Genomic DNA, 24,906 nt, shown 5'->3' on the forward strand with positions numbered 1-24,906 from the left:
TCCCCTTAAAGGGGATGTCACGGTGGCTGCAACCCGGTCCGTGGCCCTGGGCGCCCAATAAAAGGGCAAAGGTCTTTTAAGGGAAATTGTGGATAAAGTCTATTGTTCGTGGCGCCACCTGTGGTGTTCGGTCAGTAGGGACCGATGCTGCTTAAAGGGGTCCTCTGGGGCGATGGTATGTAGCAAGATGGTATAACTTCCCACAGGTGAAGCAGGGTCCCCAGGGCTTCCAAGGTGTAGGGCACCGATGGTGTGGTGGATGGTATGGCGAATAACGAGGACACAGGTTTGCAGTCTTCCTGATTTACTGTAGCTTCAGGCAACTGCAGGGGTCCAGCCGGCTTGGAAGCGAATCCAGAGTCCCCTTCACCAGGTGGAGATCAAAGCATTCCTCCAAGTGCGGTGGTGATGTGGTCGCTTACTGCCTAAGGCTTCACATAAAGTCCTCACAGTTCCTCTCAGTCCCCCATGAACGTTAGTAAACAACCCATATGACAGGTGAACTGGGCCTTTTTACAGGGTGTCTTGGATGACCCGGGCCCTATAATTATCACTGTCTCCTGGATCTAAATGCGGACAGGTGATGTACAATCCAGTTGTCCTGCCAGTTTCTGCCATGCCACTATAGAGTTCAGCATGGCCACGGCTTTCCGGCTACAAGAATCTACACTAGCCAGGGAGGTAGCCTCTTCTCCACTCTGCTCCACTGGTGTTTCTCTCCTGTGCTTTCTCCCTCCTGCTCTCATTCTACAAGCTATTCTTTCCTTCTCAGTTTCCTCTTTCCTCCAGGAGCTGCAGACCCCCACGTCTGCTCAGCTATTCTCCTATCATACCAGCTCCGCCTTGGCTGACATTCCATGACAAGCTTCCTTCTGGCAATCTCTCTCTCCAGGGGCTGTAGTACCTCAGACTACAGGGCCCCTTCAGACTTTCTGGCACTAACTGCCATCTGCCCTCTCCTATGTCTCTCTGACAGGAACTGACTGGAACTGACAACTTTCCCTCCAACCAGAATGTATTTATAGGGGAGTGTTATGATCCGGTGACCCTGGAGCCGCATGAGACTATCTCTGGAGTAGGTGGTACCTGTACTGACCGCAATCCTGATACTGACACCGCAACTAGAAGTAGCCGTGGGATGTTCCTTATCCAGGCCTAGACACCTCGACACAGCCGGAGGACTAAATACCCCTAAAGATGGAAACGGGAAATCCTATCTTGCCTCAGAGCAGAGCCCCAAAGGATAGGCAGCCCCCCACATATATTGACTGTGAGTTTAAGAGGAAATACGTACACAGGCAGAAAAGACAGAATTTAGCAAAAGAGGCACTTCTAGCTAAATAGGAAAGGATAGGACAGAGTTCTAAGCGGTCAGTAGTAAAACACTACAAAAACCCACAGCAGAATATACTATATACTACATCTAACTAAAGACATAGGATGTATATCTGCATCTCCAGAGAAACCAGCATGACAGAAAAATCCAAACAAAGTCTAAGCTGGACAAAAACACAATAGATTGCACTGCACATAAAAGCACACTGCATGCGTGCTACAGAGAACCAAAACTAGACACTTATCTTAGCTGAAATGACAGCAGGGCAAGTGGAGCCAGACAGAGATGCAATCCCTCCAAGATACAATGGACAACTGGCAGGGATTGATGGATCCTACAAACCTAAATACCTAATAGAGCTGCAATAAGCAGAAACACCTGCCAGCTTATAATCCAGAGACCACTGCACTACCACTAACAACCACCGGAGGGAGCCCAAAAGCAGAATTCACAACAGGGGAGTTCACCCTAAACCAGGTTCAGAGCTCCCCCTTCTGGCCTGGAGTGTGAATGTGTTGTATGTGAGATTTACCTGGTGAAAGATATTCTTCATCGCTTCCAAGCGTGACATCCCTGTCCCCAAGGGGAAAGCAATTCCACTGTGACGACCAGGACCCTGCAGTGCCACAGATATGTAGGAGATGTTGGAGATGCAGAAGATGCAGGAAATATTGGAGATGTAGGCTAAGTAAGATATGAAATAGATGTTGGAAATGCAGGAGATGTATGAGATCTTGGAGATGCAGGAGATAGAGGAGATGGAGGAGATGTAGAAAATGTATATTTAGGAGATGTAATAGATGTAGGAGGTGTAGGAGATGCCGGACACAGAAGAGATATAGTAGATGGAGGAGATGTATGAGATGCAGGAGATGTTGGAGATGCAGGAGATGTTGGAGATGCAGTCGATGTATGAGGTGTTGGAGATGTCGGAGATATAGTAGATGGAGATGTATGAGATGGAGGAGATGTAGGAGATGCAGGTGATGTTGGAGATAGAGGAGATGCAGGAGATGTAGAAAATGTTGTATATGGAGGAGATGTAATAGATGCAGGAGGTGTTGGAGATGCCGGACATAGAGGAGATATAGTAGATGGAGGAGATGTATGAGATGCAGGAGATGTATGAGGTGTTGGAGATGCCGGAGATATAGTAGAAGGAGATGTATGAGATGGAGGAGATGTAGGAGATGCACTCCTTTGCCTAGGGGTTGCTGAAAACATTAAAAAAAAGTTGTCCATTACTAGGACAACGCCATCTCATACCCCATGTTTGGCCCTGATAAAATAATAAAGCCTATACTCACCTCCCGTGCCGGTGCTGTGCCTGCCGTGTCGGCACTTGTTCTCCCCGGGGCTCTAGTGCGGTTGTTGTGACACGAGTGCCCAATCGGAGCGGACGTCACTGTCCCCGCCTTTATGTGAATCAAATATGAAGAGGAAGTCTGGGCTGCCGCCGATCTCTGACTTCCTCTTCATGTTCAATTCGTTTGTAGGCGGGGCCAGTGATGCCAACACTGATTGGGCCCCGGTGTCACGTGTCAGTGCAACCGCATGAGCGCCAGGACCGAGAGTGCTGACAATGCTGGAACGGCGCCGACACGGCAGGTGAGTGTAGGCTTCTTAATTTTATCGGGGCAAAATATTTAGATCAAGAAGGAGCTGTCCTAGTAGTGGACAGCCCCTTTAATAAAAAATAAATAAATAATTTAACCCGTGCATTTCATTTTGCATTAAAAATAATTGATTACATAATCAATGTGAATAGAAGGTGAGATCCTCACTGTGATACTTATGGACGTTGCATTCACATTTGTATCTTTTTTTTATCCCTACAGCAATGAAAGCTATCTCTACCATAGAGATGTATGGAGTAAATGTGTGAGACCCCCAAATGTGGTGGAGTTCAACATAATCCTGTTCTCCATCTTGATGGCCGCCAGCTCCTTTGAGGTCATCCTGTGCGCCGTTCAGTTTTTCAATGGTTTGTTTGGAGTCATCTGCGGCACTTGTAATAAGGACGACCTTGAGTATAAGGACATGAAGAAGGAACCGAGTTACAGCGAGAAGGACGCCGAGAAGAAAGAAATCAAATGTGAGTGGGCACAGATACTCTCAATATTGTTAATATACTGCCAAATATTGTATTTGTAGTTCTATTAATTGTGAGACAATGCAGTTTCCTTACTGACCACTAGATGTCAGTACAACAGCAAAACCAGGAGCTTCACAATTTACTGCTGCTGTAAAGGCCGTTTATTATTTTATTTTCGTCATAAAAAATAACAAACGGAGGGTTAAGTGCATTTATGGCAGCGGTGCACAGCCACATTGCCAAGGCCTAGGATTGACTCAATAATTAAATCTCATCTAAGACATATTTACAGTGGAAATAAAAAGTCTACACGCCTCTTTTAAAATGCTAGGTTCCTGTTATGAATCAAAAACATTTTTTCAACTTTTTGTTCCTTTATTGTCGCCCATAATCTGCACAATTTAATTGAATTTAATTGGAAAAAGAAAAACAAAGAACTGAAATAATGTGGTTGCATAAATGTGCACACCCTTATACTAATACTAATTCTCCCCTGGGAGTTTCTGACGGAATTCAGTCTTTTTGGGTTAGAATCTATCATCACGGCACATCTAGAATTAGCGATCTTTGTCCACTCTTCCTTCAGTAGCTCCACATCTGTCGGACTAAGGGGCATCTCCTGGGTACAGCGCCCTCTGCAGATCACCCACAGATTTTCCATTAGATTCAGGTATGGGTTGTGGTTCACCAAATGTCTGATCTTCTTCTGTTGAAACCATTCTCTTGTTGATTAGGGTGCTTGTCGTGCTGAAAGCAAAAGTCCTCTTCATATTCAGTTTTTTACTTCTACAGTTTTGTTGGAAAAAAATTGACTGATATTTGGAATTATTCATAATTCCCTGCACCTCGACTACAATTCTAGTTACATCTGCCAAAAAATCCCTCAAAACATAATGCTGCCTCTACCATGTCTGACTGTGAGTATGGTGTTTTTTGGTGATGCGCAGTGTTGGCTTTGCACCTTTTGAAATTATGATTAAAAAGTTCCTCCTTGATCTCAACATACCATAACACATTTACTTACATGCTTTTGGCAGACTTGATGTAGGTTTTGGCAAAACATACTGTACCAGGTCTTGGGATCAGGTCTGGGATTGATTTGGGCTATTCCAGAACATTGACCTTGTGGCAAATCCATTTTTTTTTATTGATTTGAAGGTCGCTTAGGGTCGTTATTGGGCTACAAGGTGAAATTCATCTTCATCTTCAGCTTTTTAGCAGAGACTTGAAGGCTTTGATGTAAAATTGACCAACATTTGGAACTGTTAATAGTTCCCTCCACCTCAAATAAAGACCCAGGTCCAGCTGCCAAAAAACAGCCCCAAAGCACAATGCTGCCTCCACCGTGCTTCACTGTGAGTATGATGTTCTTTTGGTAATGCACAGTGTTGGCTTTGGAATTATGGCCAAAAAGTACCCTTTTGGTCTCATCAGTCATAACATGTTTTCACACATGCTATAGGCAGACATGATAAACGTTTTGACAAAACAGATATTTTTTAATTGTACACAAAGGCTTCCATCTTGCCACCCTAACCCACAGGCCAGACATAGGAAGAATATGACAGATTTCTATTCACATGCAGTGCACAACCACTACTAGCCAAAAAATCCTGCAGCTCCTTTAATGTTGCTGTCGACTTCTTGAAAGCCTCCTAGACCAATTATCTTTCTGTCTTCACATACATTTTTGAGGGGCGTCCAATTCTAGGTCATGTATCTGTTGTACCAAATTTCAGCCACTTCTTGATGACATCTTTGCATTGCTCTGTGGTAGATCTATTGCCATGGAAATGTTTTTTGCACTCTTCTCCTGACTAATAACTTTCCACAGTGAGATCCCTTTGCTGTGTTGTCAGCTGTTTACGACTTTTACTGTAAAATGCAACTAAGAAATGTCAGGAAAATCTTATAACAGCGAGACTTTCTATGGGGTTAATGAGAATCACTGTAATTAATGGCAGCAATGCACTGACTGTGTAACATGAGGGTAAATGTGATTGGCTAATTCTGAAAACAACCACTTCCACGATAATAAGAGGGTGTTCACACTTATGCAACCACATTATTTTAGTTTTGTTATTTTTATTTGCACATCGAAATGACTTCAGTTTGCTTCTCAATGGATTTATACAAATTATGGGCAATATTAACCCCTTCACAACCTTGGAATTTTCCATTTTTGCATTTTTGGTTTTCGCTCCAATCCTTCACAGAGCCATAACTTTTTCATCTTTCCATCAGTATGGGCATGTGAGGGCTTGTTTTTCTGAGGGACGAGTTGTACTTTTGAACGACACCACGTAGTATTCTGGAAAACGAGGAAAAAATTCAAGTGCGGTGAAATTGCAAAAAAAAGTACAATTCCACAATTGCTTTTTGTTTTTTTGTTTTTTTTTTTACAATGTTCACTAAATGCTAAAACTGACCTGCCATGATGATTGCCCAGGTCATTACCAGTTTGCAGATACCAAACATGTATATAGTACATGCAATCAAATGATTGACTGAAAAATGGAAAGCAAAAAAAAGTTTTCAAAAATATAAAAAAAATACAAGAAAAGAAAAGTTTTAAATCATCCCTTGCATATATTCCAAATGAAAAAATAAAAAATAAATAAAAGATAATTAAAATTGCCGCATCCATAGAAGTCCAAGCTATCAACGTATACCATTATTTAACATAAGTAATAAAAAAAAATCAATTGCTGTTTTTTGGTCAACAAACCTTAATAAAAATGCAATTAAAAAATAGTCAAAATGTCCGTAAAAATGTCATTAGTAAAAATTAGTTTGGCACTCAAAAAACAAGCCCTGGCACAGCTCCGATGAAGGAAAAATAAACGAAATCGGGATATCAGAAAATGGTTACAAAAAAAAATTTCTTCGACAAGGTTCAGAATTTTTTTTAAGCTGCTAAAATAATAAAAATTGCCATAATCATACCGCGCTATAGAATTGTATCGCCAGAGAGCCAAAAGAATGAAACCCAAAAACCATTTGTGGAGTTTTCACCATTTTTCCCCTTTTCATCACATCATATGGTAAAATAAACGCTGTCAATCAAAACTATAACAAAACAAAACAAAACAAAACAAGCCATCTTTACCAATATATACTGATAAAGTAAAAAGTTATGGCTCTTGGAAGAAGGGAGGAAAGATTAAGGCACAAAAATGACAATTGGCTTTGTCTTTGGGGGGTTGAAGAAGCCCTCCGAGTAAACCTTCCCTGCCTAACGCTACTAAGTCTGATGGGGCTGTGTATGGCACTGGGTTTCCTAGGCACAGAAGAGAGAAAAGCAGCCATGCACTCACACTATGTAGATAGAACTGATAAAGCCCCCATAGCCCTCCCATAATGGTGCCAGTACCAGGGCCGGTTTTAGGCAAAGTGGGGCCATAGGCAAAAGTTTAAAATGAGGCCCCAAATGCTGACATATTGCACATCACACGGAAGCATTTCGGTTGTATTTACATGCGCTGAGTTCAGGCCGCTAAACAAGTGTGATCGACAATAGTGAAGTCGTTCGACGCTTATTTCCCGGCCTCTTTACACCAACTGAGAAAGAATGATGGGGACCGAACAATCACTATTAGATCACTAACAGATCACCATACAGCAGGGGTGGGGAAACTCAGGCCCCAGGGCCATTTACGGCCCTCGATGACCTTTTATCAGGCCCCCGAGGAGCAGATTCTCAGGGACCACATTCTTGGGCAGGGAGCTGTATTTTGATTGCCACAAGCTCATTAATTTCTTCTTGCTCGGTTACCACACACATGCAGTGCTCACAACTGAAAACTGAAGGGCATGCAATGAAAGATCACGTCCTGACACCAGTGCCAGACTCAGGATGCACTTTGTGGGCAGAGGTTGTACGGCCCCCGAAGGATAGTATAAATATCCAAATGGCCCTTGGCAGAAAAAAGATTCCCCACCCCTGCCATACAGTATCATGTTATCAGCAGCACATCTACAGTTTAAACCAGATGATGTGCTGCTGAGAACAAGGATTTCTGTTCCGGCATCCAATCACTCGATGAATATGAGGCATTTAGCTTGTTTAGTATAATACACCCCATAGTCCTCCATATAGTATAATGTGCACCACAGTCCTCTATATAGTATAATACACTCATCCTAGTCCTCAATATAGTATTACACACTCCCCATAGTCCTCCACATAGTATAATACACTCCCCAGTCATCCACATAGTATAATACACTCCTCTGTCCTCCATATAGTATAATACACTCCTCATAGTCCTCCATATAGTATAATGCACTCCCCATAGTCATCCACATAGTATAATACACTCCCCATAGTCCTCCACATAGTATAATACACTCCTCAGTCCTCCATATAGCATAATACACTCCTCAGTCCTCCATATAGTATAATACACTCCTCATAGTCCTCCATATAGCATAATGCACTCCTCAATGTCCAACATATAGTATAATACACTACCTATAGTCCTCCTTATAGTAAAATACACTCCTCAGTCCTTCATATAGTATAATACACTCGTCATAGTTCTCAATATAGTATTACACTATGTGGAGGTCTATGGGGAGTGTATAATACTATATTGAGAACTATGACGAGTGTATTATACTATATGAAGGACTGAGGAGTGTATTTTACTATAAGGAGGACTATAGGTAGTGTATTATACTATATGTTGGACTATGAGGAGTGCATTATGCTATATGGAGGACTATGAGGAGTGTATTATTGTCATGGTCAGGACATTGTTATGTCTTGTACTCTCGGGGTTAATGTTCTTAGCCTCTCTTTCATGATAGGAGGGCTATTTATACTCGCTCCTAACCTGGTAACCTTGTCAGCTATAGGTTTTCTGCAGTCTGTATGCTTGACTTCTGTAGTGTGTGCTGGCTTGCTTTGTGTCTTGCCGTCACCTGCTTTATTCGCTTTCCTGGATTACTGACCCCTGGCCTGGCTTCTGACTATTCTCTGACTCTCCCTATTGGTATGTTGTTATCTCCTGGCTACGATCTCGGCTTGTTTCACTATTCTTTCATGCTTGTCCCTGTTTCCCCGGCATCTGGCTCCGCCCCCTGACTGCCTCCCACTCTGTCACATGATCGTAGGTCCTTCTACTTTACCTGTTCACTCTGTCTCATGTGAAAGGTCCCGTTGGTGTTCATGTTACCCGGTTTCTGGTTCGGCTCCATTGCTGCTAGGTGCAGTTTCCCCTGCAGCATTAATACCCGCGTATCGTGACTAGTGTTGAGCATTCCGATATCGCAAGTATCGGCCGATACTTGCGGTATCGGAATTCCGATACAGAGTTCCGATACTTTTGTGGTATCGGAAATCGGAATCGGAAGTTCCCAGTGTATGGTTCCCAGGGTCTGGAGGAGAGGAGACTCTCCTTCAGGCCCTGGGATCCATATTCATGTAAAAAATAAAGAATTAAAATAAAAAATATGGATATACTCACCCCTCCGGCGGCCCCTGGACCTTACCGATTGTAACCGGCAGCCTCCGTTCCTAAGAATGAGCAGTTTAAGACCTTCGATGACGTCGCGGCTTGTGATTGGTCGCGTGCCGCTCATGTGACCGCTCACGCGACCAATCACAGGCCGCGACGTCATCGCAGGTCCTAAACTGCTCATTCTTAGGAACAGAGGCTGCCGGTTACAATCGGTAAGGTCCAGGGGCCGCCGGAGGGGTGAGTATATCCATATTTTTTATTTTAATTCTTTATTTTTTACATGAATATGGATCCCAGGGCCTGAAGGAGAGTTTCCTCTCCTTCAGACCCTGGGATCCATCCAGGATACCTTCTGATACTTGAGTCCCATTGACTTGTATTGGTATCGGGTATCAGTATCGGCGATATCCGATATTTTTCGGGTATCGGCCGATACTATCCGATACCGATACTTTCAAGTATCGGAAGGTATCGCTCAACACTAATCGTGACATTATAGCTGACCTCATAGTTTTCTCCCTGGTGTGGGGGGTGGTGTTTGTATGCCATGGACCCAGTAAAGGCTCTCACGGCACAGGTTAATGAGCTTTCTCAGCTGTTTCAGAAGCTGTCTGTGGAACAGCAAGCCCTGGTCCACTCGCACCAACAGGTGCAGAGAGATGTGGCAGGTGCTTTATTGGTGTCTGCTCCATTTCGGTCTCGGGAGGGGGGTCCCTCTGATGTATCCTTAGCGGACCCCGAACCGCCGGTAAAATTACCCGACACTTTTTCTGGGGATAAAAAATTGTTCAGGGTCTTTAAGGAGGGATGTAAGTTGTTTTTTGAGTTACGTCCCCGGGCCTCTGGAAATGAAACGCAGAGGGTGGGGGTAGTTATGTCTGTATTAAGGGGGTCCCCACAGGCATGGGCCTTCTCTCTCTCTTCCTCTGCTCCTGAACGCATGTCTGTGAACCTGTTTTTTGAGTCTCTGGGGCACATTTATGATGAGCCTGATAGAGTGCGTCTGACAGAAGATATGGTAATGAGTGTGACACAGGGAATTGTTGGCAATTAAATTGGCCTTCGAAGAATGGAGGCATTTTTTGGAGGGGGCTGTTCATCCCGTTACGGTCATCACTGATCATAAAAATTTGGCCTATATCGAGTCTGCTAAGAGATTGACCCCCAGACAGGCTCAGTGGGCACTTTTTTCTCGGTTTCATTTTACCATTACGATCCGACCAGGGTCTAAAAATATTAAGGCGGATGCCTTATCCCGAAGTTTTGATTGTGTGTCCCCTCCAGAACCTCCTTCCTCCATTCTTCAACCTGGAGTGGTTGTGGCTGAAGTCTCATCTGAGTTACAGAGAGAGATTTTGGAAGCACAGTCACAAGCTCCCAAGAATAAACCCTCTGGCAAATTGTTTGTACCCGATCATTTCCGTCTCACACTTCTGCAAGAATTTCATGACTCTGTGTTGAGTGCACACCCTGAGATTGCAGCTACCCGGGGGCAGTAGCTAGGAATTTTTGGTGGCCTTCTATGGGTACTGATATTAAAAAATTTGTGAATACTTGTGGGGTGGGTGCTCTCTCTAAGAGCTCTCTTAGAGCCGGGGAATTGGTACCTTTGCCAATGCCGGATAAACCTTGGACACACCTGTCCATGGATTTTATCACTAATCTTCCTCCTTCAAAGGGCAACTCTGTAGTCTGGGTAGTGGTTGATAGATTTTCTAAACAAGCCCACTTTGTGCCGTTATCTGCATTGCCTTCTGCTGAAACCTTAGCTCGTTTGTTCATTCAGCATATAGTTCGGTTGCATGGGGTCCCTGTGAATGTGGTGTCTGACAGGGGTGTGCAATTTGTTGCTAGATTTTGGAGGGCTTTTTGTAAGAAGTTGGGGGTTACGTTGTCTTTCTCCTCTGCTTATCACCCGGAATCTAATGGTCAGACTGAACGCACCAACCAGTCATTGGAACAAATTTTAAGATGCCTTGCCTCTTCCAGACAGGAGGACTGGTATGAGGTATTACCCATGGCAGAATTTGCATTCAACTGTCGTATTAATCAGTCTACTGGCAAATCTCCTTTTCAGGTCAACTATGGATTTGTTCCACAATTTGGAGAATTTTCCCGCATGGATTCTGTTTGCCCTGGTGCTGAGGGTCTGGTGCAACAGTGAAGAACCCTTTGGAGGGAGGTTCAGGGTAATAGCTCCAGCGCTCAAAGGAGGTACAAACATTTTGCAGACAGGAGGGGGTCAGCTCCTACACCGACAGTTGGGGAGAAGGTGTGGTTGTCTACCCGTAACATCAAACTTAAAGTACCCTCTATGAAGTTGGGCCCCAGGTTTATAGGTCCATACAAGATATTAGAGGTGATCAACCCGGTGGCCTATAGATTACAGTTGCCCACCTCCTTCAAAATATCAAATGTCTTCCACAGGTCCCTATTAAAACCTGTGGGTACGGTTAGAGAAGATTCCTCATCCAATGTTCCGCCAGTGTTGGTAGAGAGTCAGTCGGAGTATAAGGTAGGGCGCATCATTGATTCACGGTGGATGCGTCGAAGGCTTCAGTACTTAATACATTGGAAGGGTTATTCTATTGAGGATCGGTCATGGGTTCCGGACAGTTCTGTGCATGCTGATCGACTGGTGCGGACTTTTCATGCCAGGTACCCTGAGAAGCCTGGGGGTCCAGTGGCCCCCTGTTAAGGGGGGGTACTGTCATGGTCAGGACAAGGTTATGTCCTGTACTCTCGGGGTTAATGTTCTTAGCCTCTCTTTCATGATGGGAGGGCTATTTATACTCGCTCCTAACCTGGTATCCTTGTCAGCTATAGGTTTTCTGCAGTCTGTATGCTTGATTTCTGTAGTTTGTGCTGGATTGCTTTGTGTCTTGCTGTCACCTGCTTTATTCGCTTTCCTGGATTACTGACCCCTGGCCTGGCTTCTGACTATTCTCTTACTCTCCCTGTTGGTATCTTGTAATCTCCTGGCTATGATCTCGGCTTGTTTCACTATTCTTTCATGCTTGTCCCTTCTCTGTTTCCCTGGCGTCTGGCTCCGCCCCCTGACCGCCTCCCACTCTGTCACATGATCGTAGGTCCTTCTACTTTACCTGTTCACTCTGTCTCATGTGAAAGGTCCCGTTGGTGTTCATGTTAGTTACCCGGTTTCTGGTTCGGCTCCATTGCTGCTAGGTGCAGTTTCCCCTGCAGCATTAATACCCGCGTATCGTGACAATTATACTATATGGAGGACTGAGGAGTGTATTATACTATGTGGAGGACTATAGGGAGTGTAATATACTATGTGGATGACTATGGGGAGTGTATTATACTATGTGGAGGTCTATGAGGAGTGTATAATACACTCCCCATAGTCATCCACATAGTATAATACACTCCCTATAGTCCTCCACATAGTATAATACACTCCTCGGTCCTCCATATAGTATAATACACTCCTCATAGTCCTCCATATAGCATAATGCACTCCTCGTAGTCCAACATATAGTAAAATACACTACCTATAGTCCTCCTTATAGTAAAATACACTCCTCAGTCCTTCATATAGTATAATACACTCATCATAGTTCTCAATATAGTATTATACACTCCCCATAGTCCTCCACATAGTATAATACACTCCACAGTCCTCCATATAGTATAATACATTCCAAATAGTGCTCCAAATAGTATAATGCTCCCCCATAGTCAGGGCTGCCACTAGAAATTTCGGGGCCCCATACTGGCAAAATTTTCGGGGCCCCCTTGAGACGCCGCCCAGGCTCCACCCCAGCCCCGCTTCCACGCTCCACCCCTCAAACTGTCCACAGTCCCACCGCTCTCTCTTGGAAAAACTCCACTTCTCACCAATCACACATTGAGGGTACGTGTCCACCTTCAGGATGGCCGGCGGTTGCGTCGGAGCGGCAAACCCGCTCGGCGCTAAGCCCCGCCCCCTACTGTGACGCGATGATGCCGGATGTGTTCATTGCACACATCCGGGATCATCGCACCCCACACATAGGGCCCTGTGTTATAGCTTGCGGCGGCGCAGCTGCCGCAAGGAACATGGACATGCTGCGATCTTAAAAGAAGCGCCGCATGTCCGGAGTCGCAGGGCCGCCGGGTGCGTGTTACCACGCATAGTGGAGACGGGATTTCATAAAATCCCCTCCACTATGCTGGAACATCTGGACGCTGCGTGTTTGACGCTGTGGCCCCACGCAGCGTCAAACACGCAGCGTTTACTTAACGTGGACACATACCCTAACAGTTCCCATCACCAGATCACACATATAGCCGGCAGCTTTTGTTTTGGCCAAAAGATTTTGTAAGCCGCCACCATAACACGGTAGACTCTTTTGGTGAGGCCCTACTCTGCTGTAACCTATTAAATATTTGTTAAAATATGCAATACAATTTAGGTATATTTTTATTTATTTTTCAATTTTTAAAATGACCAATAATATCACATAAAAAGAACAAATACCGCTACACCATGACCAGATGACATATTACCACCACAGTGATCGAATAATATCACATACAAGGGACAAATACCGCTACACCATGACCAGATGACATATTACCACCACAGTGATCGAATAATATCACATACAAGGAACAAATACTGCAACACCATGTCCAGACCACATATTACCACCACATAGTTACTGAATACTACAATTCTGATCAGTAATAAAAAAAAAGCACCACACTATCACCATAAGTGCCATTATACACAGGAGATCTGTACTTAGTATGCAGTGTCTGTGTACAGATAATACAGTGATCACTAGTGAAATTATACAAAGGACCTCTGTATATAGTATACAGTGTATAGTGTCACTGACTTACCAGTGACGTCTCTAGGTGAAGTCCTTCATCTTTCATCCAGCACAGACCGCCATCATGTCTTCCAGCCAGGACTCGTTTCTGCAGGAAATAACACAGTTATCTCGAGCTCCGCTTGTAGAACACATTACTTAATTTTTCCCAACTTCTACATTACACCACATGAAGAAAAAGAGGCGACATAGTGTCACTCTACACAGTAACAGGACCGCCCCCTCATTTAAAACAGTATCCTCAAAAAATAAATACATCACTGCAGTAATAATATCCCTTAATTAGTCCCTATGGTAATAATATTCCCCATCCTGGCCCCCGTGTGTCTCATTCCTGGCGTCAGCCATATGTTCTCCCATCCTGCCCTCATGAGTATCCATCCTGCCCCATATGATCTCCCCATCCTGCCCCATCTGTCTCCATCGTATCCATCCTGCCCCATGATCCTGCACAATCTGTCTCCAATTCTGCCCCCAGTGTCTCCAATCATGCCTCCTGTGTCTCCAATCCTTCCCCATCTGTCTCCAGTCATGCCCCCATGTCTTTCATCATACCCCAATATCTCCATTCTGCTCCTGTGTCCAGCATCATAGCCCCTGTGTCCAGCATCATTCATAGCCCCTGTGTCCAGCATCTCTGCCCCTGTGTCCAGCATCTCTGCCCCTGTGTCCAGCATCTCTGCCCCTGTGTCCAGCATCTCTGCCCCAGCGTGTCCAGCATCTCTGCCCCAGCGTGTCCAGCATCTCTGCCCCTGTGTCCAGCATCTCTGCCCCTTTGTCCAGCATCTCTGCCCCTGTGTCCAGCATCTCTGCCCCTGTGTCCAGCATCTCTGCCCCCTGTGTCCAGCATTCTGCCCCCTGTGTCCAGCATTCTGCCCCGTGTCCAGCATACTGCCCCTTTGTCCAGCATACTGCCCCGTGTCCAGCATACTGCCCCATGTCCAGCATCTCTGCCCCTTTGTCCAGCATACTGCCCCTTTGTCCAGCATTCTGCCCCATGTCCAGCATCTCTGCCCCTTTGTCCAGCATACTGCCCCTTTGTCCAGCATTCTGCCCCTTTGTCCAGCATCTCTGCCCCTTTGTCCAGCATCTCTGCCCATGTCCAGCATCTCTGCCCCTGTGTCCAGCATCTCTGCCCGTGTCCAGCATCTCTGCCCCTGTGTCCAGCATCTCTGCCCCTGTGTCCAGCATTCTGCCCCCTGTGTCCAGCATTCTGCCCCCTGTGTCCAGCATTCTGCCCCGTGTCCAGCATCCTGCCTTTTTGTCCAGCATACTGCCCCTGTGTCCAGCATTCTGCCCCCTGTGTCCAGCATTCTGCCCCGTGTCCAGCATACTGCCCCGTGTCCAGCATCTCTGCCCCTTTGTCCAGCGTACTGCCCCTTTGTCCAGCATTCTGCCCCGTGTCCAGCATCTCTGCCCCTTTGTCCAGCATCTCTGCCCCTTTGTCCAGCATCTCTGCCCGTGTCCAGCATCTCTGCACCAGTGTCCAGCATCTCTGCCCCTGTGTCCAGCATCTCTGCCCCTGTGTCCAGCATCTCTGCCCCTGTGTCCAGCATCTCTGCCCGTGTCCAGCATACTGCCCGTGTCCAGCATCTCTGCCCCTTTGTCCAGCATACTGCCCCTGTGTCCAGCATACTGCCCCTGTGTCCAGCATTCTGCCCCTGTGTCCAGCATTCTGCCCCCTGTGTCCAGCATTCTGCCCCGTGTCCAGCATTCTGCCCCGTGTCCAGCATTCTGCCCCCTGTGTCCAGCATTCTGCCCCCTGTGTCCAGCATTCTGCCCCCTGTGTCCAGCATCCTGCCCCTTTGTCCAGCATCTTGCCCCTGTGTCCAGCATTCTGCCCCCTGTGTCCAGCATTCTGCCCCCTGTGTCCAGCATCTCTGCCCCTTTGTCCAGCATCTCTGCCCTTTTGTCCAGCATTCTGCCCCGTGTCCAGCATCTCTGCCCCTTTGTCCAGCATTCTGCCCCTTTGTCCAGCATCTCTGCCCCTTTGTCCAGCATACTGCCCCTTTGTCCAGCATACTGCCCGTGTCCAGCATTCTGCCCCCTGTGTCCAGCATCTCTGCCCCTTTGTCCAGCATTCTGCCCCGTGTCCAGCATTCTGCCCCCTGTGTCCAGCATCTCTGCCCCTTTATCCAGCATACTGCCCCTTTGTCCAGCATACTGCCCCTTTGTCCAGCATACTGCCCCTTTGTCCAGCATTCTGCCCCGTGTCCAGCATCTCTGCCCCTTCGTCCAGCATACTGCCCCTTTGTCCAGCATTCTGCCCCTTTGTCCAGCATTCTGCCCCGTGTCCAGCATCTCTGCCCCTTTGTCCAGCATACTGCCTCTTTGTCCAGCATTCTGCCCCCTGTGTCCAGCATCTCTGCCCCCTGTGTCCAGCATCTCTGCCCCCTGTGTCCAGCATCTCTGCCCCGTGTCCAGCATCTCTGCCCCGTATCCAGCATCTCTGCCCCGTGTCCAGCATCTCTGTCCCTGTGTCCAGCATCTCTGCCCCGTGTCCAGCATCTCTGCCCCGTATCCAGCATCTCTGCCCCCTGTGTCCAGCATCTCTGCCCCTGTGTCCAGCATCTCTGCCCCCTGTGTCCAGCATCTCTGCCCCCTGTGTCCAGCATCTCTGCCCCGTGTCCAGCATCTCTGCCCCGTGTCCAGCATCTCTGCCCCGTGTCCAGCATCTCTGCCCCCTGTGTCCAGCATCTCTGCCCCCTGTGTCCAGCATCTCTGCCCCCGTGTCCAGCATACTGCCCATGTCCAGCTTTCTGCCCCAGCGTGTCCAGCGTTCTGCCCCGGGCCCCAGCGTGTCCAGCGTTCTGCCCCGGGCCCCACCCCCCTGGGATCGCCGCTCTCAAAAAAAAACAAAAAACGAGTTCTTACCTTGCCATGCGCTCCTGCGGCGGGGAACCTCACTTCCTCCACGCAGGTGAAGGACGCACTCGCCGGCGGCTGACAATGACGTCAGACGCCGGCGAAGTGCGACTGCGCACTGCGGCCGCTCAAGTCAGCTGCCAGCCTCCGACTGGCTGGCGGCGGCTGTTAACTATTGACGTGCGGGCACGGGCCCGCACGTCATTAGTGTCCCGCAGGCCCGCAGCGCCGGCAGGGGGGGCCCGCAGCGCCGGCAGGGGGGGGCCCGGTGAGCAGATTAGACGGGGCCCGATGCGGGCCCCCTCTGCTCACCGGGCCCCATACGCCAGTCATGGCTGTCATGCCCTGATGGCGGCCCTGCCCATAGTCCTCCATGTAGTAGAATTCACTTCCCATAGTATAATGCACCCCATATTTCTTCATATAGTACACTGTGTGCAGAATTATTAGGCAAGTTGTATTTTAGAGGATTCTTTTTAATATTGATCAACAACTATGTTCTCAATCAACCCAAAGACTCATAAATATCAAAGCTTAATATTTTTGGAAGTTGGAGTGGTTTTTTTTTTTAGATTTGGCTATCTTAGGAGGATATCTGTTTGTGCAGGTAACTATTACTGTGTAGAATTATTAGGCAACTTAATAAAAACCAAATATTCCCATCTCACGTGTTTATTTTCACCAGGTAAACCAATATCACTGCACAAAATTTAGAAATAAACATTTCTGACATGCAAAAACAAAACCCCAAAAAATTAGTGACCAATATAACCACCTTTCTTTATGATGACACTCAGCAGCCTCTATCCACAGATTCTGTCAGTTGCTTGATCTGTTTACGATGAACATTGCGTGCAGCAGCCACCACAGCCTCCAGACACTGTTCCGAGAGGTGGACTGTTTTCCCTCCCTGTAGATCTCACATTTTATGAGGGACCACAGGTTCTCTATGGGGCTCAGATCAGGTGAACAAGGGGGCCATGTCATTATTTTTCCTTCTTTGAGACCTTTACTGGCCAGCCACGCTGTGGAGTAGTTGGAGGCATGTGATGGAGCATTGTCCTGCATGAAAATCATGTTTTTCTTGAACGATACCGACTTCTTCCTGTACCACTGCTTGAAGAAGTTGTCTTCCAAAAACTGGCAGTAGGTCTGGGAGTTGAGCTTCACTCCATCCTCAACCTGAAAAGGTCCCACAAGTTCATCTTTGATGATACCAGCCCATACCAGTGCCCCACCTCCACCTTGCTGGCGTCTGAATGGAGCTCTCTGCCCTTTACTGATCCAGCCTCTGGCCCATCAAGAGTCACTCTCATTTCATAAAACCTTTGAAAAGTCAGTCTTAAGATATTTCTTGGCCCAGTCTTGACGTTTTATCTTATGTTTCTTGTTCAAAGGTGGTCGTTTTTCAGGATTCTTTACCTTGGCTATGTCCCTGAGTATCGCACACCTTCTGCTTTTTGTTACTCCAGTAAGGTTGCAGCTCTGAAATATGACAAAATTGGTGGCAAATGGCATCTTGGCAGCTTCATGTTTGATTTTCGTCAATTCATGGGCAGTTATTTTGCGCCTTTTTGCCCAACACGCTTCTTGCAACCCTGTTGGCTATTTGCCATGAAACCCTTGATTGTTCGGTGATCACGCTTCAAAAGTTTGGCAATTTCAAGACTCCTGCATCCCTCTGCAAGACATCTCACAATTTTGGACTTTTCAGAGGCCGTCAAATCTCTCTTCTGACCCATTTTGCCAAAGGAAAGGAAGTTGCCTAATAATTAAACACACCTTATATAGGGTTCTGATGTCATTAGACAACACCCCTCCTCATTACAGAGATGCACATCATCTGATTAACTTAATTGGTAGTTGGCTCTCAAGCCTGATCAGCTTGGAGTAGGACAACATGTATAAGAAGTATCATGTAATCAAAATACAACTTGCCTAATAATTCTGCACACAGTGTAATATGTATTCCCCATAGTCCTCGATACAGTATAATGAGGCCCCCATATAGTATAATGCAGCCACCCACAGAGTATAATGTAGTCCCCTCAGAGTATAATGCAGCCGCGCCATATAATATAATGTAGCCCCCCATATAACATAATGCAGACCCCCTCATATAGTATATTGCAGCACCTCCATAGAATATAATGTAGCCCCCTCATAGAGTATGATGAAGCCACCTCTTAAATTATAATGCAGTCCCCCCATAGAAAATAATGCAGCCCCTTTATATATTATAATGCAGCCCCCTCATATAGTATAATGCAGCCCCTCATAGAATATAATGTAGCCCCCTCATATAGTATAATGCAGCCCCCCCACAGAATACAATGTAGCCCCCTCATAGAGTATAATGAAGCCACCTCTTAAATTATAATGTAACCCCCGCTAGAATATAATGCAGCCCCCTATAGAAGACAATGTAGCCCCCTCATAGAGTATCATGCAACCCCCCTCATAGAATATAATACAGCCCCACCATAGAATATAATGTAGTCCCCATAGAATATAATACAGCCCACCTCTCCATAAAATATAATGTAGCCCTCTCATAGAGTATGATGCAACCCCCCTCAGAATATAATACAGCCCCCCATAGAATATAATGTAGCTCCACCCCCAGAGAATATGATTCAGCCCCACAGTCCAGTACTCACTCACTGATATATTAAAAAAACCAAAAAAAAACACAATCCTCACCTCTCCTCCACATTCCCCGAGCTACTCCAGGCTCGGCTCTGGTCTCAGTGGCTGCACTGCCCGCCACACAGTGGGTGCGCGATGAAGTTACGTCATCGCGCACCCGCATTGCCAGAGGCAAATGATGGGAGAGGGAGAATTATCTGACGCTCTCTCCTCCATCATTGTATGCGGCGGACAGAGGGAATCGTCGCTGCGCCGGGCGGGCTCCCCTGACTCACGGACTGTGTGGTGTGTCGCTATTAGCGACACACCACTGGCTGGGGGTCCCTGGGGGAGTAGGGGCCCTAGGCAGCTGCCTAGTATGCCTGCTGCTAACGCCGGCCCTGCCAGTCACACAGTGCCACCCATAGAAAAGCAGGCCACTCAATGCTCCCGTAGTGTCAGCCACTATATGTCCCCAATTAGTGCTAGACAGACCCCATAACAGTGCCAGCCCCAGTTTCCATCTTTCCCCGTGATGCCAGTGACCCATGGTGGCTCACTGCTCTTCTGCCGGGCAGGTGTCTAGGAAAAACTGCACTAAAATCTATGATCAGTACAAGAAAGACATGGCGGCAAGGACCGAAGCGTCGTGTAGCTTTCACTTGTTTATGAATGAGCATGTCTGTGTCACAACACAATAGAAGAGTTAATTTTCTGACATATGATTCATGTGAGCACAAACGCTCCCCAATATAGGAGTCAATCACATCAAAAATGAAAAAAACTAAAAAAAATCAAATATCACAAAACACCTCACTGAATGTAAAAATACAGAAGAGGGCAAAGAGTATATGTAGACAAACGTATAATAAGTTTATTAGTATAATCACATATAAAAAAATATCTCAAAAAGTATAACAGTGTAATACATGCAATCAGCAGTAAAGAAGTAATAAAGTGCTTGTGCCTGGCATTAACTCACATGGTAATGGAGGAGTAGATCCCAGCCTGCCGCCCCGACGCGCGTTTCGCCGTGTCTTCGTTATACTTAGTCAGATCATTGCAGTTAAATTCCATCTCACTTGAGTATGATACTAAACATATGACAATTGGAATGTGTATGCAAATGGGATCTTCTTATGTATTATATATAATTCCCTATGGTGCCTCATGTATCATTGTTTATACTATGATTACTTTTCATCACTAGTTTTCTCTGTGCTCATTTGCCATTAGATTGGCATTGTGATATACTCAGGTTTATTATTCCCTACTCTCCCTGCTTTGGTAGTGCCACTCTGAATTGATAGTTTTTTTTTATATGTGATTATACTGATAAACTTTATATGTTTGACTAAATATACTCTTTCACCTCTACTGTATTTTTACATTCAGTGAGGTGTTTTGTGATACATGATTCATGTGGTAAAAACAATTATATTATATTGTGGAGACTAGATAAGCAGGCACACACAACAGAAGACGACATATACTGACATATGATTCATGTGGTAAGGACAGTTGTACTGTATTATGCTGCAGACTAGATAAGCAGGCACACACAACAGAAGAGGGCATATACTGACATATGATTCATGTGGTAAGGACAGTTGTACTATGTTATGCTGCAGACTAGATAAGCAGGCATACACAGAACATAGAAGTGGGCATATACTGACATATTGTTCATGTGGTAAGGCCAGTTGTACAGTATTGTGCTGCAGACTAGATAAGCAGGCACACACAACACAACAGAAGAGGGCATATACTGACATATGATTCATGTGGTAAGGACAGTTGTACTGTATTATGCTGCAGACTAGATAAGCAGGCACACACAACACAACAGAAGAGGGCATATACTGACATATGGTTCATGAGGTAAGGACAGTCATACTGTATTATGCTGCAGACTAGATAAGCAGGCATACACAGAACATAGAAGACGACATATACTGACATATGATTCATGAGGGAAGGACAGTCATACTGTATTATGCTGCAGACTAGATAAGCAGGCATACACAGAACATAGAAGACGACATATACTGACATATGATTCATGAGGGAAGGACAGTCATACTGTATTATGCTGCAGACTAGATAAGCAGGCATACACAGAACATAGAAGACGGCATATAATGACATATGATTCATGTGGTAAGGACAGTCGTACTGTATTATGCTGCAGACTAGATAAGCAGGCATACACAGAACATAGAAGAGGGCATATACTGACATATGATTCATGTGGTAAGGACAGTCATACTGTATTATGCTGCAGACTAGATAACCAGGCTTACACAGAACATAGAAGAGGGCATATACTGACATATGATTCATGTGGTAAGGACAGTCATACTGTATTATGCTGCAGACTAGATAAGCAGGCATACACAGAACATAGAAGAGGGCATATACTGACATATGATTCATGTGGTAAGGACAATCATACTGTATTATGCTGCAGACTAGATAAGCAGGCATACACAGAACATAGAAGAGGGCATATACTGACATATGATTCATGTGGTAAGGACAGTCGTACTGTATTATGCTGCAGACTAGATAAGCAGGCTTACAGAGAACATAGAAGAGGGCATACACTGACATATGATTCATGTGGTAAGGACAATCATACTGTATTATGCTGCAGACTAGATAAGCAGGCATACACAGAACATAGAAGACGACATATACTGACATATGATTCATGAGGGAAGGACAGTCATACTGTATTATGCTGCAGACTAGATAAGCAGGCATACACAGAACATAGAAGAGGGCATATACTGACATATGGTTCATGTGGTAAGGACAGGTGTACTGTATTATGCTGCAGACTAGATAAGCAGGCTTACACAGAACATAGAAGAGGGCATATACTGACATATGATTCATGTGGTAAGGACAATCATACTGTATTATGCTGCAGACTAGATAAGCAGGCATACACAGAACATAGAAGACGACATATACTGACATATGATTCATGAGGGAAGGACAGTCATACTGTATTATGCTGCAGACTAGATAAGCAGGCATACACTGAACATAGAAGAGGGCATATACTGACATATGATTCATGAGGGAAGGACAGTCATACTGTATTATGCTGCAGACTAGATAAGCAGGCATACACAGAACATAGAAGAGGGCATATACTGACATATGATTCATGTGGTAAGGACAGTCGTACTGTATTATGCTGCAGACTAGATAAGCAGGCATACACAGAACATAGAAGAGGGCATATACTGACATATGATTCATGTGGTAAGGACAGTCGTACTGTATTATGCTGCAGACTAGATAAGCAGGCATACACAGAACATAGAAGAGGGCATATACTGACACATGGTTCGTGTTAGTGTTTATCCCATTTGATAATACTATAGTTTTGGACCTTTTTCACCAGAATAATTTGACCTTTTACTGCACTTTGTTCAGGTTGATGCATCAACATTTTCTTTGGTGAAAAGACAGAGTCTCACATGGATAATTCCCCATGAGAAGCCTGCTTGTCTCAGCAGCCCACCAGCTATTCTGTGCCATCTGGATGGATAGGTGGGCATGCTACGCGGTAGGACGGTCCTGTCCCTTCCATCCCAGTCCATCCTGACAGACCAATAAATATTTGCTGACTTTAGCAGAATGCATTCTGGGAGTTTTTATTAATGTGTATATTGCATGTATTATATATATTATTTTTTTGTATTAATTTACAATTAAAAAAAAAATGTTTTTTTTTCGACTTTTATATAAATCAGCAGTTTTTTTATCTTTTTTTTTAAATATTATATTTCTTTACCTTCTGGCTTCTTCATTCTGTGAGTGGTGATTTTTCCAGTATAACTACTTATGACAGACAGGTATAAACCAATGTGGCCTCCATTCATGGTCAGAAGATCAGGACCCTCTTAGAGGAGACTGCTCATTTAGAGCGAGAGCTTCGCAGTCATCTTTGTCTTTCGCTCAGAATTTCTCTATATGGCAGCACTATGTGGACACTATATGGCAATATTATTTCAAGGCTTTTTTTCATGGTGGGTCTTCAGGAGCACACTGCTCCTCTGTCTCCCAGCTTCTTGATTTCCAGTGGGAAAAAAGAAAAGTTTTAAAATAAAAATGTAAGAAAATATTTAGAAAAGCATGATGTAGGGATAGAGATGTGACAATTATTAGATTGTGCTTTTCTGTTTCAATAAAATCAATGTTTTATCAGCAGGAGATTATCCCCACAGGACTAGGTGTCTGGTGCCTCTTGGTCCAAACACGCCCCCATGACTGATTGGCTGCTTTTTGTCTACTTTGGCAGAAAGTGGCCAATCAGTGGTGTGGGCGGGGTTATACACAGCTCAGCATTCGAGCTATGATAGATCTGCAGCAGAGAAAACAGGGATTGTCTCATAACTGCTGCACCCAGTAAACTTAAGTGATACATCACTGGAATCAGGGTTTCTGCCCCTACATCAGGCTTCTGTCGGATTAGATAGCAAAAATCTGCTGACAGATTCTCCATCTGCCTCCAATGTTTTACCATATCAGTTGGGAGAACCTCAGGCTTTATCATCTTTTATTGAGGCCCTTCTTTGTCTGTGTCAGCTATTCAGATTCTTACGTAATGATGAGATCGGACTATGAAGAAGATTATGGATATGGGTTACTCATTACCTCAAGGAACACCGTGAACTTCCTCAACGAGACAACGAGGAAAGAAAACCCCATATTGAGAAGGATTAAGGGAAATGGGATTGCACGGGGAAATAAAGGTGAAGGAGATGAGGAGCGCACTCCCCATAATAAGGAAAAGTAAGCAAGTAACAAGACTTTGTACTACAAAACAAACAGAGCAAAAATAAAACAGAATATCTGGCTAAATATAATGAACCAATATGTGCTGGCACGAAAAGAGTCATAGGGTAGACAAGACCTAGTAGGATCACTTGTGTAGACTCACGCAGGAAGTGTCCACATGGGTCAACGGCGCCATTGCCGAGCTATAGTCTGTAAAGGGCCAACTGGAGGCTAACGCCAAGTCAAGACATCAATAATGGTGTCAAATACATAAGGGGAAAGTGCCCTCAAAAGAAGATGTCCAAGCCCTGATTTCATATCTCCTCATCCCGCTCTCTCTCTGTTGGAGGCCCCCAAGGGTCTGTCCTAGGACCCCTACTCTTCTCTATCTATACCCTCTCCCTGGGATACCTCAATAAGTTCTAAGGCTTCCACTACATTCTGTAAGGTGATGACACTCAGATCTACCTCTCTGGCCCAGTTGAGGCCTGGGACTGAAATGTTAGATAAACCAGACACAAAACAGGGATGACAGAAAACCTCTATCATACAAAAGCACTAACCAGCAATAGGGACTGGGAGGAATAAACTAAATGGGACCAGGGACCAGGAGATAAACACACAAGTACTACAGCAAACCACAGAACACTACTACAACAACCCTGCTCCAACTACTCAGCTTTAGCACTCAGGACAGGAAGAGGAATCTCCAGAACCTACAATAAATTCTTATTCAGCATAGCGTCTCCTCCAAGGAGCTAGGAAGCAAAGCTTTCACTGGTATGGCAGAGAAGGTCTGGCCAGGTTTTATAGGGAGAGGTAATGACCAGATCAGAAGCAGCTGAAAATGGAGCTGCAAGTTTCTGACCAGCATAGAAA

The 24,906-nt window shown here is 45.3% G+C and overlaps 1 protein-coding gene across 2 annotated transcripts in view; it reads left to right on the forward strand.

The window, feature by feature from the left end:
- LOC143774285 (transmembrane 4 L6 family member 5-like) overlaps positions 1-22,879 on the forward strand; it is a 33,123-nt gene extending 10,244 nt beyond the window's left edge. For both annotated transcript variants that reach the window (XM_077261711.1, XM_077261713.1), the window contains 2 exons: positions 3,175-3,431; positions 22,681-22,879. In XM_077261711.1, the coding sequence (XP_077117826.1) occupies positions 3,175-3,431; positions 22,681-22,685 (262 nt within the window). In that variant the 3' untranslated portion in view covers positions 22,686-22,879. The remainder of the gene's footprint in view (positions 1-3,174; positions 3,432-22,680) is intronic.
- The last annotated feature ends 2,027 nt before the right edge of the window (positions 22,880-24,906 follow it).

This window comes from Ranitomeya variabilis, chromosome 5 (genome assembly GCF_051348905.1).
Source record: "Ranitomeya variabilis isolate aRanVar5 chromosome 5, aRanVar5.hap1, whole genome shotgun sequence".
Lineage (NCBI taxonomy): Eukaryota > Metazoa > Chordata > Amphibia > Anura > Dendrobatidae > Ranitomeya > Ranitomeya variabilis.